Here is a 15661-nt window from a genome sequence, read left to right as displayed (position 1 = left end):
TTTGCTAACATGCTAAAGTATCCCACAATTGATTCTCAAAAAATATTCTTGAAAAAAAGCTAAAGTATCCCACAACTGTAAAATCAATGAGATAGTAATGCATAGACATTGCAAAACACAGATCTAAATTCTCAAAGTGTATATGAATTGAATTACAACAATTATATATGGAAGGAAACTTGAAATGAAATATAATGTTATCATTTCCTAAAAACAGTTATGAAACATATTTAAAGGCATAAAAAAAAATAAGCATGAGTCATAGACTCGCACACAATGAAGATGTGCAGGCTATTCTGATCATGAGAAGTTGATATATGTTGTTCATGTGGATTAGACAGCTAAATGTTTGGTGACATGTCCAATCTTCATATCTAATACCTTCCTTCTTAGGTCTTCAGATGCCCTATTCTGCTAGGCTTCAAGCACCGTTTGATAGTTCCATTACATTTTGCCTTCGAAACCAAGAGATCTAAAGCATAAACATGTTAGTTGCCAGTGGAGAATGGCTAGCCTTGTAGGTAGTAGCATGCTCTCTAATTAGTCATCACAATTGAAACATTGAAATTGAAGTGTGTAGTTTAAAAACTTACCATCATATCATTTTTTAGGGAACCTACATAACCAATGATCAAACTCAGAAAACAACAATGAAGAACTAAAATTACTTCTTATCAAGACACATGTTGCTGGAAAAAATCCTATTGTCAAGGAATGGCAGAATACACATGCGCTTCTTAACATCTTCACCAGCAACAGTCTCATGTAATGGCATCCATAGTGCAATCAAGGAAATGGAAATTAAAAAACATGCAAATCTAATATTCCAACAATCAAATTTTCTCCTTGATCAAACACCAAAGAAAAAGGTAAACTAATAATAAGGAATCCTATGGTACAAAAAGCTTATCTACACCTGAATATGACTGATCACCTCATACAAAAGGATTCAAACTATAATTGGTTACTCTACTTGTCTACTTAAAAACATAAAGTTGCAGAATATGGACTGATTCAATAAAATAAAAACATATGAACATTGCAAGAGTAAAGGCTATTTCAATTTTGAACATCAATAAACAAAAACAAAAACAAAAACAGTGAATAAATCATACCTATTGCAAGTTTCTGCTTGTTAGAGTAAAAAATCACTGCAAATTAAGCGACGTATGAAGAGGAGAGGGTTAAAAAGTATCGTTGATGTGGATATATCACTACACTAAGTAACTCTAATAAAGACACCACAAAACATATATTGTTTGTAGCTAGCAAGATCAAATTAAAGTCGAAAGGAGGTACCATCGACGATTTTAGCATAAATAAACTACATTAATTTGTATTGTGAGTTTGTGACTGGAGTCATCTAAGTAGCTAACCTTGTGGATTCAGCAGTTAGTCTCCTTTTGTGCGCTGGGCACATTGACATAATAAAGCTATTTGCAATTTGCTTCCATCTCATCACAATCGGTTTGTCAATGTTCCTGTAAGAATTCTCACATTTCAGAGTACGCACAATACATAAAAGTTATACTAATTTTCCCACTAAAAAAAATAATGATGAATAATGCTAACGTAATGATGCCAAGTTTACTTCTCATCTTTATCGATACTAAGATTCTCTGTACGTACAGGGTTACATGCATGACTCTGAAAGTATATGCATGCATGGTTGAAGTACAGTTTCCACTAACGTAATGATGCCAAGTTTACTTCTCATCTTTATCGATACTACGATTCTTTGTACAAGGTTACATGCATGGCTCTGAAAGTATATGCATGGTTGAAGTACAGTTTACAAACCATGGTATACTGAAAAACCACTTGTTGTACTTATTGGAAACTTTTAACTCTAAATTTGTCACCATAACATATAGTGATTATCATCCTCTGCAATAAAATTTTCACGAAACAGATAGTGATTATCACCCTACACATCTTATCAATAGATTAAATGTTGTGAATAGTACAATGCGGAAACAACGTTACCCACAACAAATAGATCAATTCTACACAAAGATCGATCCTTCTCACTAGACAAGACTTCAACACCCTTCAAGTGATATCCCAACATTTCTCAATATCAAATAACAAGCATATACAGTAAAGATAATAATGCAAAAGAGAACTAACCACAAGACAAAGATATATCGTGGTTCAGTAATTTGTCTGCATCCACACTGGTGAGATCCAAGTTTTACTAGATGTCTGGAGTAACAGATTACAAGAGCTCTCAATTCACTCACAAAGAATGAACATTCAACTCACTAAGAATTTCTCTCTTTCTTTCTTTTTGGTTAGGTTAGGTTTCTACAAAAAAAATCTATATTTATACTATTTCAGAAAACTTCCGAAAAAGTCAAAATTAGTGCTGAAAAATGGTGGAGCGCGGGTCGCACCCTTGACCAGGCAAAGTGGAGCGCGGGTCGCACTTAAGGACCTGGTGATCGCCAAAGGCATGAGCGCGGGTCGCGCCCTTCACACCAAAGAGAAAAAACGTCATTTTTCTCTACATTCTCCACCTCGGTGAGGTTTTAACACATAAAACTGAGCCGAACACATCCAGCAAGAATACATCCATCCAGAACTCGCAGTCAACGGCCCCGAAGGGCCATGCCCACAAAGGGCCACCCATAAAGAGTGTCTTGCTCACAAAGAGCCACCCACAAAGAGTGTCATGCTCACGAAGAGCCACCCACAAAGAGTGTCTTGCTCACGAAGAGCCACCCACAAAGAGTCATGCCCACGAAGAGCATGTCATGCCCACAAAGAGCTATCTTCACAGAGAGTCATGCTCAGAAAGAACAATTCCACCCACAAAGGGCCATGCCTACGAAAGGCATCAATTAACAATGCATGAATACCTCCAACCAATGTTGGAACTCAACTCCATAGAGAACTTTCTACAACCCAAAGCTCTTTTGCCCGTAGGCATAAAACAAATTCCCAAGTACAAAACTTGTTATGAGCCTCCACCATTTCATGCATATCCACCGACCAATCTATGCAATTACCATATCTAACTACTTCTGCGAAGTCGTTTGGTTCATCACACTCGATATTCAGTGCGTAGGCAACTGAGTCCGGTTGACCATAATGCTTCACTGGCTTATCATGCCCATATTTCATAACTTGTTTCACACTTCCCTTTGACTTTGATCTAGCCAAAGCTTGCTGCTTATGTTGTTGTAGCTCTACTTCTTATTGAATAGTTCTTTCACTAAGAACCTCACTCTCTTTAGCATCCGCAGACGCTTCTATCTCAATCACTTGAGATTCTATAGAATCACCACTATTTCCAACCTTCTCCGGCCTGCTAAAATGTAGCACCGAAGTCTCATCAAAGGTAACCTCACTGTTAACCAGGAACTTGTGGTTCTCAAGACACCACAATCCGTATCCCTTTCCTCCATTTGTATAGCCCAAGAATATTGCTTTCTTAGCTTTAGAATCAAGCTTACTATCATTCAGATGGTAGTAAGCACTAGATCCAAACACGCGCAAAGTACCATAATCAGCTGGTTTCCCTGTCCACACCTCATAAGGTGTTTTGCAGTCTATCGCCGGAACTGGTGATCTATTATACAAATAATACGCCATGGCCACTACATCTGCCCAGAACTATTTGCCAAGATTGGCATTGGAAAGTAAACACCTAGCTTTCTCAAGCAACATGCGATTCCTTCTCTCTACTAACCCATTCTGTTGCGGCGTGCCCCTCACTATCCATTAATCCGACAATTCCACTCATACGCCTGAAAACTCTTGGAAAGGCCTATAGGATATACTTTCGCATTACCATTGTCAGACCTATGCACATAATCCAGGATGCCTTTCGTCTTGTGCTTGCTTGTACCGAACTTGACTCTGCACTGCTTGCCATAGACACAATGCTCGCAGAATTCCATACTTAGTTTCTCCAAGTCTTTCAGTAGCCCAAAAAATAACCCAAAAAATATCTCACTCATGAATTTTATCGAACACCTTGTATACACAAATTTTGAGCACTATGATTCTTTACCAAAACTCAAAATCCTAGGTTTTAAACCTCACTCTGGTACCAATTGTTGTGAATAGTACAATGCGGAAACAACGTTACCCACAACAAATAGATCAATCCTACACAACGATCGATTCTTCTTACTATACAAGACTTCAACACCCTCCAAGTGATATCCCAACACTTCTTAATATCAAATAACAATCATATACAGTAAAGATAATAATGCAAAAGAGAACCAACAACAAGACAATGATATATCGTGGTTCGGCAATTTGCTTACGTCCACACTGGCGAGATCCAAGCTTTACTAGATGTCCGGAGTAACAGATTACAAGAGCTCTCAATTCACTCACAAAGAATGAACATTCAACTCACTAAGAATTTCTCTCTTACAATCTCTCTTTCTTTCTTTTTGGTTAGGTTAGGTTTTTACAGAAAAAACCTATATTTATATTATTTCAGAAAACTTCTGAAAAAGTCAAAATTCGTGCTGAAAAATGGTGGAGCGTGGGTCGCACCCTCGACCAGGCAAAGTGGAGTGCGGGTTGCGCTTAAGGACCTGATGATCGCCAAAGGCATGAGCGCAGGTCGTGCCTTGTTCAGGCATAATTCGAACGCGGGTCGCGTCCTTCACACCAAAGAGAAAAAACGTCCTTTTTCTCTACATTAAATATTTCCCATAAATCAACCATGCTATACTTGATTGTACAATAGGAACTAACAGTCCAACCTGACACATACAATTTGGTTATAACCGTTGCATTTTATCGTTGTAGCATCTGAATATACGTGTGGTTGGAAAATAACATTTACTGGGAGTTATAGGTATATAAAATTGAACAACATGTAACAAAATCGAACAGAGTATGAAGAATAGAATCAACAATATATAGTACATCAATCAAACAAATGACTTCTAGGAGCTATCACTAAATTTATTTTTTAACACGCATAAGATTTGTTGAATAAAGAATAAACCAGGATCGAAGTATAGTCAATAAGTGAAGTGCCATTTACATTAATTTGAATTTTATGAATCATTTGACATGAAATAGAAAACTTTAATCTAAGAAGAATGGCAGAAGATAATACCTTCACGTCTGAAGGGAGAGTTGTCGGGTGTAAATAATGCTTTAACTCAATAATTGGAACAACACTGAGAAAAAAACAACGAAAAGAAAAATAACACTTTAAAAAGGTAAGAAAACATAATCAAACCAAAGTTGTAGATTAGTACTTACAGGACTGTTAAGAGAAATAAAGGAAAAAAAATACATTTGCGTATAAAAATGAAATAATTATGAGATTAGTAGAATAAGTTAGACAGATGCAAAGAATAAAGTTTTAAACATTATGAGATAACACGGAATAAGATAAAACCCAACCTTCATTAGATAAGTGTTGTTGATTGATATGCCTTTGATAGCGATTTCTACGATTAATAATAGAACGCTTTTGTCTTTGTTGGCCATTTTCAGGACCTCTTCTTCTAAGTCTGGTTCCGCGTTGCCGATGTGAAACACTTCGGTTCTGTAAAACACAAAAATGAAAATGTAAAAATGAAGGTGCGGAGGAAGTAGTAATTGAAACGAAGAAAAAACAAAGTACCTCTCGTAACTTTGACTAAAAAGAAAATGAATGAATAAGAGAGATTTACAAAAAAAAAACGGAAAAAAAAACGGAGAAAAGCGTTGGGGAGAAAATTTGTGAATTTGTGGGTGAGAGAGTTTGGGATGATGAGGAGAGTTGGGTTGATGATGAAAAGCGGTTGAAAATAATTCGTTTGCAGTTATTTGTTTCCCTTGATTAAAGAGTGAAAGAAAGGGTATGGATGTTCAGTTTTTTCTCGGGTGTAATTTAAGAGGTGTAAAAGGCGAAGCGTGTTTACCAATTTACCCTTTCAGTGAAGAGTAAAAAAATAGTGGCTATCCAACTGTCTGGTACCCTTTTGATTAAAAACTTTGTTCTAAAACCGGGAATACGAGAACTAATTGGAAAATCCAGTATCCGCATTATATATAAGATAAATAATTAGACTTGAGATCGAAAATAGTGGAATACGGTGGTTAAGTCTTACGTTATTTCCTTGTGCGGGTAGCCTCTCTGAATCCGGACTCGTTGCTAGGATGGACCGCAAATTCGAATGTGTCGTGTTGCAACAAGTTCTCTTACCATCACATCGTGTAGAGTTTCTTGTTATACTTTAATTCAAATAATATTGTACTCTTTTTGCTTGAAAACAAATAAAAACCACAACCACTAGCCTGAAAATTTCGGGCCATGCCATTATTATCGGACCTAATTGGAATATATCCAGAATTGGCCCAATAGACTCATCGAGCCGAATTTAAAGTCTATATCCATATTTGATCGGTCCGGATTTAATTGGACTTTGGGACTTTTGGCCCGGCCCGTTAACAGCCCTAAGCCAGAACCCCAGTCTGGAATTCTGAAACCCAAAGCCTCTCAACCTCGTACTTGGTGGGACAGTGCACAAGTGTCGTATAGACAAGAAAATGAGGCTGACCTAATATATTTGCAACTTGAACTTCACTAATGAGATCATGAAAACTGGGGCTGTAAACAAGAAAAATGGTTATCAAAACCAACTATTTACTTGGTACTATACAACGGGCACCCGGATCGCACAAAACTTACTACCAATTGGATGGAATATTATAATCGCTTATCTTGGGTCAACAGTGATAGTAAGAGCAACTATGTTTCACTATTAACGTGCATAGAATAATAGAATGTCTTCATCTATCCAGCAAACCAATACCCATATGAAGCTGTCACATTTCTTTCGTACGTGAAACTTAAAAGCTAAAGACAGTATCTGCTGCCCAATTTGACTAGATGTCTGTCCATATAATGGGCCGGATTTGGAGCTACTGGGCAGTGCTTAATTTTTGACATTTAGCAGTCCAGTTAACATTTGGGTCATCAACTCTCCAGTCTCCACTTATCGTTGATGTTTGATAGAGGAGCATTTTTCTCTTATTAATAAAAATTTATTACGGGTTTAAAACGGAAAAAAGGCGAAAAGAACGTTGGTAAAATAAACAAGTTTAAAATGTAAAAAATGCAATAAAAACAGGAAAAAGTGACGGTAGATATGGAAATTTTGTTTGTCTTTGATTGAAAGAAATAACAAATGAAAATGTCATGTCTTTTTTAAAAAAACGGGGTATTTAGTGACAATGATTGGCAAACCGGTTGTAAATGAGATCTAACTTGAGCAACTTGAATTCTGGTGGGATTCGAATTCCAGACCTCAAATAAAATCACCCAAAAATTTTACCAACTAAATTAGCTGGCACATGTAATTTTTTCTTTTTTCCTCTATTTTGTGTTGTACTTATAAATGCAAGCTAGTTTGATGATTTATACTAACTACAAATTGTATCATCTTATATTAAATGCAGATCGATGATCCAACTTGATTCAAATGAATGCAGGCACATGCACTACCTGTGTTGCATGGGTACGGGACGGAGTGTCTGGTTTGGACACGGGTACGACGATTTGGACACGGCGAGATCTGAGAATTAGGTACTGTTTTGTTTGTGTCCGGGTGTCCGTGTCCGTGTCCGTATCCGTGTCCGCATGACACGGGTACGCAATACAGAGGAAATTAGGGCGTATCCATGCAATAGAGTGCACTACCCATATATGATCCAATTAACTTGATTCAAATGAATGCAGCAGGCACATTATTGTTATTTGTTAATTAGTCAGCTGATCGAAGTGGCTTGAAAATTTTAAAAAATCTGAAATGAGATAAGCAAATCCCAATCGAGAGACTCAACATTTTATGCATCCCTCAAACTTGGATTGGCAGTACGTTCATATCTTAATAATTTTCATTAGTAGTCAATCAATCAAGGATTAATTATTAGTTTTCATTAAATATTGATCTTATTGGAATTGTTTTTTATTTTATTTATAGAGAAATATAGTAATGTTTTGCCCTGTGAAGTCACTAGTGATGTATTAACATATATTGTAATATTTTGGCTAGACGATCCATGCATGCAATCATGAATGACATAATATAGCTAGCTGGTTATGTATGGAATCATCTGATTGGAGATCTTTCCAAGACCAAAAATGATATACATGTTTTGTTTATTTGAGGTAGCGAACACATTGGAGCTAGGGTCGGGTTTGGTGGGATATGGCTATATCCGAATCCAAATCCAAATCTAAATAGTTTCATAATATCCGAACCCGAACCCGATTATATCCGACTAACCCGATCAGATAACACTAAAAATTAAAAAAAAAACCTAAAAAATATATCCGAACCCGAATCCGACAGACCTGAACCCAAACCCAATCCGAATAAACAAAGAGATATAAAAATCGACCCGAACCCAAACTATTTGGGTTCAAATCGGGTCGGATTCGGATCAAACCCGACCCGATTCCCTCCCCTAATTGGAGCATCATCAACGCAATTGCTCAATTCATTGACTGTTTTTTTAGAAACCAAAACGTGCAATTTCCATGTTAAGGTTAAGGTTAAGGCGTTAAGCATCGATCAACGCTATTTTGAAAAATAAAAATGAATTATCCTTCTGGAAGGGTAAAGTAGTGGCTATTCCATTTTTTATTTTTTATTTTTTCTCTTTTTAAAGTGTTTCTAAAAAAATTAGGAAATGATTATATAAACTTCACCTTATAGTGACTCCAAAGCTATACTCCACTCCTAAAAGTGGCCCCCAAGATGAATTGAGAGCTATTTTTTGTAGAGATAGCCATCACTTGATGGAAAACACCCTCACAAAAAATCAATAAAAACTTTCTAATAAAAAATAAAATAATCTAAAATTTAGGTTACAGCCCTTAGTGACTTACCATAAATTCATAAGTTCATAGTTGTGTGTTGCTTTCACGCATTAATTCTAGTTTTACATTTCTCTTTTTACAATTGCATAGGTAAAAATATGGTAAGGTAGCAGATATTCCCTTCCATTATATTCCTAGCCGCCACGGATAACTCTGCACCTAGGCTTAAAGCAATGGAGGATTGTTAGAGCGCGAAACAAACTAGCTAGAGGGCTTAGTCGAGGTAGGTCACTCGACCACATCTATTCAAAGAAGTTTGAATGTGCGTGGGCACGACTTCTAATAAATCACCCATGCTAATTAATATCATATATATAAGATTTATTTGTAAAAGTTTCATGACTAATCTATGTATTTACTATCAGAAAAAGAAATTCCGCGTCTTGATTTAGCTTGGCAGGCAAATTTTTGAAAAAATAAATGGGATAAGGACAAAAAGAAAAGATAGATTAATAAGACTTTAGATGAGTGTGATCACAAAATTGTAAGATTATTAAGACAACATTTCGGTTTACTATGTTGTAATAGGGGTGGGAATTTGGCCCTAACGACCTTAACCCGGTCCTGACCGACCCGATCCTAAGTCCTATAAAGCCTTCACAACTAAAGCCCTCACAGAGTTTAGGGTAGGGCCGACCCGACCCTAAGGCCTTCTAGGACAGGGCTAGGGCAAAGGTTCTGAAACATATACCCGACCTTAATTCAGCCCTAACCAAGCCCTAGTTATAGTTTCACATTTTCACTATAAATACACGTCATAATCATTCAACTCTTTTATTAAATATTTTAAATTAAAATAACATTGTTTTTCAGAATTTATCACTTACACCTGCCGACTTTTTTAATAACTTGTCTTATATATAACAAAACTTGTCAACTTATCTAGCAGCCTATGAAGAACAATGAGCACTAGCCTAATAAAAAATAAGACTTTATTCCTTTGATCATCAAATCAAAGTCTAGAACTTATTATTCTCAATTTATTTTCCCACTTACTTTATAAATTATATTTTTATTCACATCCAACCCAACTCTAGAACTAAAGGTTTTCCGTCCCACACCATTAAAGCGAAAATACGAGGCGAAATTTGTAACACGAAAACAAAAAAAAAAACCTTTGTCCGAAAAATGACATTTGTAAAACGAAGAAAATATATAGGCTCTACCTAAAACCCGACCCTAAAACCCGGCCCTAAAGCCTTTAAAGAGGGTTTAGGATAGGGTCAGGACTTGAGATTTAGACTTGTGACCCGGCCCAACCCGACTCTATGCTGACTTTAGGACTGGGCCGACTCGACCTTAATATCTAAAGGGCTTTTAAATATTTAGGGCTCGGCTAGTCCGATCCGGCCCATTGCCCACCCCTATGTTGTATAGTCCCTCTTTTTTGACAAATGATGTTTGACCTTGTAAAACAAGAGAAAAAATTCGTTCCTAGACACTTAGGAGCGAAAAGTTTCCTAAGCACCCATCCTCCACACATATCCATCATCTCTTTTAACTAGTGATTAACTCTAATTAATTAAAATATAAATAAATATTTATTTGATTCTCTCTCCAAATCATTCTATATTTTTTTCCACAAATCTTTTATTTTTTTGTGTTTCCATAAAATAAAAAGAAAATAAATTTTTAATTTTGTGTTGCAGATTTTCCAAAGGGTTCTCTTACATTCAATTATATTGCGAATTTTCCAATTTTATTTTGTATGGTATTAGCTATTATCGTCAATATTTTGGGTTGTAATAAAGTAGCAATTTGTAATTGCATTTACGTTTCTTTAAGAATTATGATAAAATTTATTTAAGAGTTTTTTCATAAATGTTAGTGTAGCTTTCAATTTATTATATAAGATTTATTATTATTATTATTATATAAAAAATAGAATGATTTTGAGAGATAATAAAATAAATATTTAATTAGATTTTAATTAACTAGAATTAATCAATAGTTAAAAAGTAATGGATGTGTGGTGGGTGAGGGCTTAATAGACTTTTTGCTCCTAAGCGCCTAGGAACGAATTTTTTCTCCTAAAAGAGTTGCCTAACTGCATGCATTGATTCACTGTTCATTCAAACAAATTAAACGTCTTGTGATGCAGTTCTTTGTCCATACACTATACTTCCTACTTTCCTAGCACTCTTCTTAATATATTGATGATAGCTTCTAATATAGAAAATAGATTATCAGGTAACATAAATGACAAATATTTAGATGGCTGTTCATGAATGAACCAGAATGTAATTTAATAGCATTTTTTACCTTATAAATAGAAGCCTAGCTTTCCAATAACAATAACAAGTACATTTCATACACAAATTAAGCAGAGAGAGAGACAGAGAGACAGAGAATTGAAACAGGGAGAGGGAAATGGGTTCTTTATCAGAAGCTAAGAAACCACATGTGGTATGCATACCATACCCTGCCCAAGGCCATATAAATCCCATGCTCAAAGTAGCTAAACTTCTATATCAAAAAGGCTTTCACACCACCTTCGTCAATACTGAATACAACCATAAACGTCTACTCAAATCAAGAGGTCCCGATTCACTTAACGGCTTACCTAATTTTCAATTCACAACAATCCCAGATGGTCTCCCACCGTCTGATACCGATGCCACACAAGACATCCCAGCACTTTGCGAGTCCACTCGAAAAAACTGCTTAGTCCCCTTTCGCAATCTCATAAACAACCTCAATAACAGTGCAAACTTGCCTCCAGTTTCCTGCATACTATCTGATGGTGTCATGAGTTTCACTCTTAGAGTTGCTGAAGAACTTTGTATTCCAGAAGTCATGTTCTGGACTACTAGTGTTTGTGGCTTCACATGTTATTTGCACTATAAGCATCTCATACAAAAAGGCCTTATACCACTTAAAGGTACAAAATACATATCTAGGGAGCTAGGGCCCATAAATCTATATCATCAAGTCTTCCACTATAAATGAATTAGAGATAGAATTGAACTATGTGTATTGTGAATATTGGTGATTAAGTCAGAAATATGTACGTATATATGAGTTGTGAAACACTGTTGGTTGTTATCATGTTATGAAATTAACTTTGATTTTTGTATATAGATGAGAGTTATCTGACAAATGGTTATCTGGAGACGCCGATCGATTGGGTACCAGGAATGAAAGACATTCGTTTAAGAGATTTCCCAAGCTTTCTTCGAACTACTGACCCAAACGACATCATGGTTGACTTTATTCTTGGTGAAAGTGAGAGAGCCTATAAAGCTTCAGCTATCATTTTCAACACATATGATGCTATAGAACAAGAAGTTTTAAGTGCAATCCAGTCTGAGTTACCATTACCGCCAATTTACACCATTGGTCCACTTAATTTGCAGCCATCCCAGGTTACAGAACCCGGGTTGAAATCCATGGGATCGAATTTATGGAAGGAAGACTCAGAGTATCTTAATTGGCTCGACGCGAAGGAAGCAAACTCAGTTGTTTATGTAAATTTTGGTAGTATAACAGTCATGAGTTCTCAACAACTCATTGAATTTGCTTGGGGCCTTGCTAATAGCAAACACCCATTTTTTTGGATTATCCGACCTGATCTTGTTGTTGGTGAGTCGGCAATTCTCCCACCCGAGTTTATAACTGAGACTCAAGAAAGGGGTCTGTTAGCAAGTTGGTGTCCACAAGAACAGGTACTTAGTCACCCTTCAATAGGAGGATTCTTGACTCACAGTGGCTGGAACTCAACTTTAGAAAGCGTGTCTAGTGGTGTGCCTATGATATGTTGGCCATTCTTTGCTGAACAACAAACAAACTGCAGATTCTCATGTACTACATGGGGTATAGGTATGGAAATTGATACTAATGTGAAAAGAGATGAAGTTGAAAGCCTTGTGAGGGAGTTGATGGAGGGAGAGAAAGGTAAGGAGATGAAAATGAAAGCGATGGATTGGAAGAAAAAAGCTGAAGAAGCTTCTCTACCTGGTGGATCTTCTTACTTGAACTTGGACAATGTGATCAACCAAGTGATGCTCAGTTCTTTCAAATGAAAAAGATGAAGTGTAGACGTACGTAGTTGACTACTTCCCATGAGATCACATATTCTGTCATACAAATAAAGTTAAGATTAAAAATATTAAAAATGTAAGTTATCGATCATATTATTTTCGTAGAACATTATATAGTATTAATGTATTATCTCTTTGTTCTGTTGGTTCAAGATATATATGTTTGACGTTTTTGACTGGGATGAAATTGAAATAGGGATCTTGGATATGCATAGTTGAAAATTAAATAAGTGAAGGCCAGGGACGGATCAGGATTTTCACCCAAGGTATTCAAGGGCAATCAACATCTATATCTATATCTATATCTATATCTTAATATTAAAGCTCCCACAAAGGATATTTTTCTAGCTCTCTTAAAATTCCACATCATCAACTCCTATTAAAACGAGAATTCTTCTCATATTGAAATAAATAAATAAATAAATAACACTTTTAATTAAAACGGGAATCTTTCTCCTATTATAATGAAAATTCCTCCTCTATAGAAAAAGAAAAATCTAACACTTCTAATTAAAACGAAAATTCTTCTCCTATTAAAAATAAGAATCACACTTCTAAATTAAAAACGGGATCCATCCCTTAATTAAAAAATGGGTTTTTAAAACTTAATTAAAATAATTTATTGAGAAATTAAAATGGGATTTTAAGACTTGATTAAAATAATTTGTTGAGAAATTAAAACGGGTTTTTAAGACTTGATTAAAATAATTTGTTAAGAAATTAAAATGGGTTAACAACGAAAACATGAATCACGATTTGTTAGAAAATTTATATATGTATAGTTATGATTGTTGAACAAGTTTTTAAAAGAGTCGGTATGTATGCATGGGTTAAAGCTCCCACGGAAGTATTTTTCAAGCTCTATTAAAATTCCACATCATCAAAACCGAAATTTCTCTCCTATTTAAAAAACGGAAATCCTTTTTTACAACGGGAATTCATCTCTTACTATAACGAGAATTATTCTCCTATTAAAATGAGAATTCTAACATTTCTAATTAAAGAAGGAATCATTCTCCTATTAAAATTGGAATTCCTCTCTATTGAAAATTAAGGGAAAAATCTAGGATATCTAATTAAAACGAGAATCGTTCTCCTATTAAAATAGAATCTCTCTCCCAATTGAAAAAATGGGTTTTTAAAACTTAATTTAAAACAATTTACTAGAAAAATTAAAACGTGTTAGCGACTAAAACGATAGCCTCAATTTTCTAAAAAAAATCTAAATGTTTTCAAAATAGCCGGTGCGTATGCACGGGCCTACAAACTAGTCTTAATATTAAAACTCTCATAAGGGGTATTTTTTGAGCTATATTAAAATTCCACGTCATCTCCTATTAAAACGGGAATTTCTCTCATATTTGAAAAACGAGATTTTTTTTTTTTACAACGGGAATTCATCTCCTATTATAATGGGAATCCATCTCCTATTAAAACAAATTCTAACACTTCTAATTAAAACGGGAATCATTCTCCTATCAAAATGAGAATTCTTCCCTTATTGAAAAGAGAAAATCTAGCATATCTAATTAAAACGGAAATTATTCTCCGATTAAAACAAGATCCCTCTCCCAATTGAAAAAACGGATTTTTAAAATTTAATTAAAACTTCATTTAAAATAATTTATTAGAAAATTAAAATGAGTTAGCAATTAAAACGGTAATCCCAATTTTCTAAAAAAAATATAAATGTTTTCAAAAGAGCGGGTGCGTATCCACGGGCCTACAAGCTAGTCTTAATATTAAAGCTCCCACAAGGAGTATTTTTCGAGCTCTATTAAAATTCTACTCATCAACTTAATAGTTAACTTAAAACGGGAAACTCTTTTCCTTTTAGAATCCAACTTCAAACGGGATTCTCCTTTCCTTTTAAAACCAAAACTCAAATAGTAACATAAAAACTCTTTATTTCCAAATTAAAATGGTATCCCTCTCCCAATTAAAAAATATGGGTTTTTAAAACATAATTAAAACAATTTGTTAAGAAATTAAAACGGGTTTTTAAGATTTGATTAAAACAATTTGTTAGGAAATTAAAATAGATTAGTGACGAAAACAGGAATCACGATTTGTTATGATTGTTGAGCAAATTTTTAAAAGAGCCGGTGCGTATGCATGTGTCTACTTTCTAATTGATTTATATATTTTGTAAGAAAATTTGTATTTTTAAACTCTCACAATTTTTTTTGTAAAAAAAGAATTGCTAATAGGCAAAACTGGAAAAATAAAATAAAATAAAATAAACAACAATGGAATTATCGAAATAAAAAAATATTTATATACTAAAATGCAAAATTGAATTTTTTACTTTTTTTATCTTCAATAATAAAACTTAATTACGTTTTCTCTATTTTTTCTTTGATAACCAAACCATATTTTTTGTACAGTTAGTGACACTTGGAAACACATATATAACCAGGAAATGACGTTTTAGAAACGTTTTAGAAAGATGCTAAGTTCAATATTACATAAATGTATCATACAAATAAATAATTGCAAATCACTTTAAGAATAATCTGTTTTACAGTTTGTAAGCTAGCTTGTATCATACTGGTGGCCTGGTAGGGCATGGACAATTGAATATATAGAGAAACACGATTTATAAAACAGTGAGCCAACCGGCCAAGTGATTAAATAATCAGGCAAACAAGACTAGCGCTAATAGCAAATATTGAATTAACATCAAGATTGAATACACAGCCACGGTTCATCAAACATGTTTATTTCCTTGAGGGCAGTGTTATCAGACCCGGTCCGGTAGTTTGAC

General features: G+C 34.8%; 1 protein-coding gene and 1 long non-coding RNA gene across 2 annotated transcripts; one reads left to right on the top strand and one right to left on the bottom strand.

Annotated features, from left to right (window-relative positions):
• Window positions 1–108: 108 nt before the first annotated feature.
• Window positions 109–5312, bottom strand: LOC147501837 (uncharacterized). Its single transcript, XR_015221483.1, has 3 exons — window positions 5093–5312; window positions 1377–1481; window positions 109–472 (listed from the first exon to the last, which is right to left on the bottom strand). It is a non-coding gene; the product is annotated as an uncharacterized LOC147501837 (long non-coding RNA).
• A 5834-nt stretch (window positions 5313–11146) lies between these two features.
• Window positions 11147–13071, top strand: LOC147501836 (7-deoxyloganetin glucosyltransferase-like). Its single transcript, XM_086606836.1, has 2 exons — window positions 11147–11735; window positions 11936–13071. The coding sequence occupies exons 1-2, from the start codon at window positions 11225–11227 to the stop codon at window positions 12874–12876; spliced, it is 1452 nt and encodes a 483-aa protein (XP_086462962.1). The 5' UTR covers window positions 11147–11224; the 3' UTR covers window positions 12877–13071.
• The last annotated feature ends 2590 nt before the right edge of the window (window positions 13072–15661 follow it).

Source organism: Coptis chinensis, chromosome 4 (assembly GCF_015680905.1).
Source record: "Coptis chinensis isolate HL-2020 chromosome 4, ASM1568090v1, whole genome shotgun sequence".
NCBI lineage: Eukaryota > Viridiplantae > Streptophyta > Magnoliopsida > Ranunculales > Ranunculaceae > Coptis > Coptis chinensis.
This window is presented reverse-complemented; position numbering and strand designations above follow the sequence as displayed.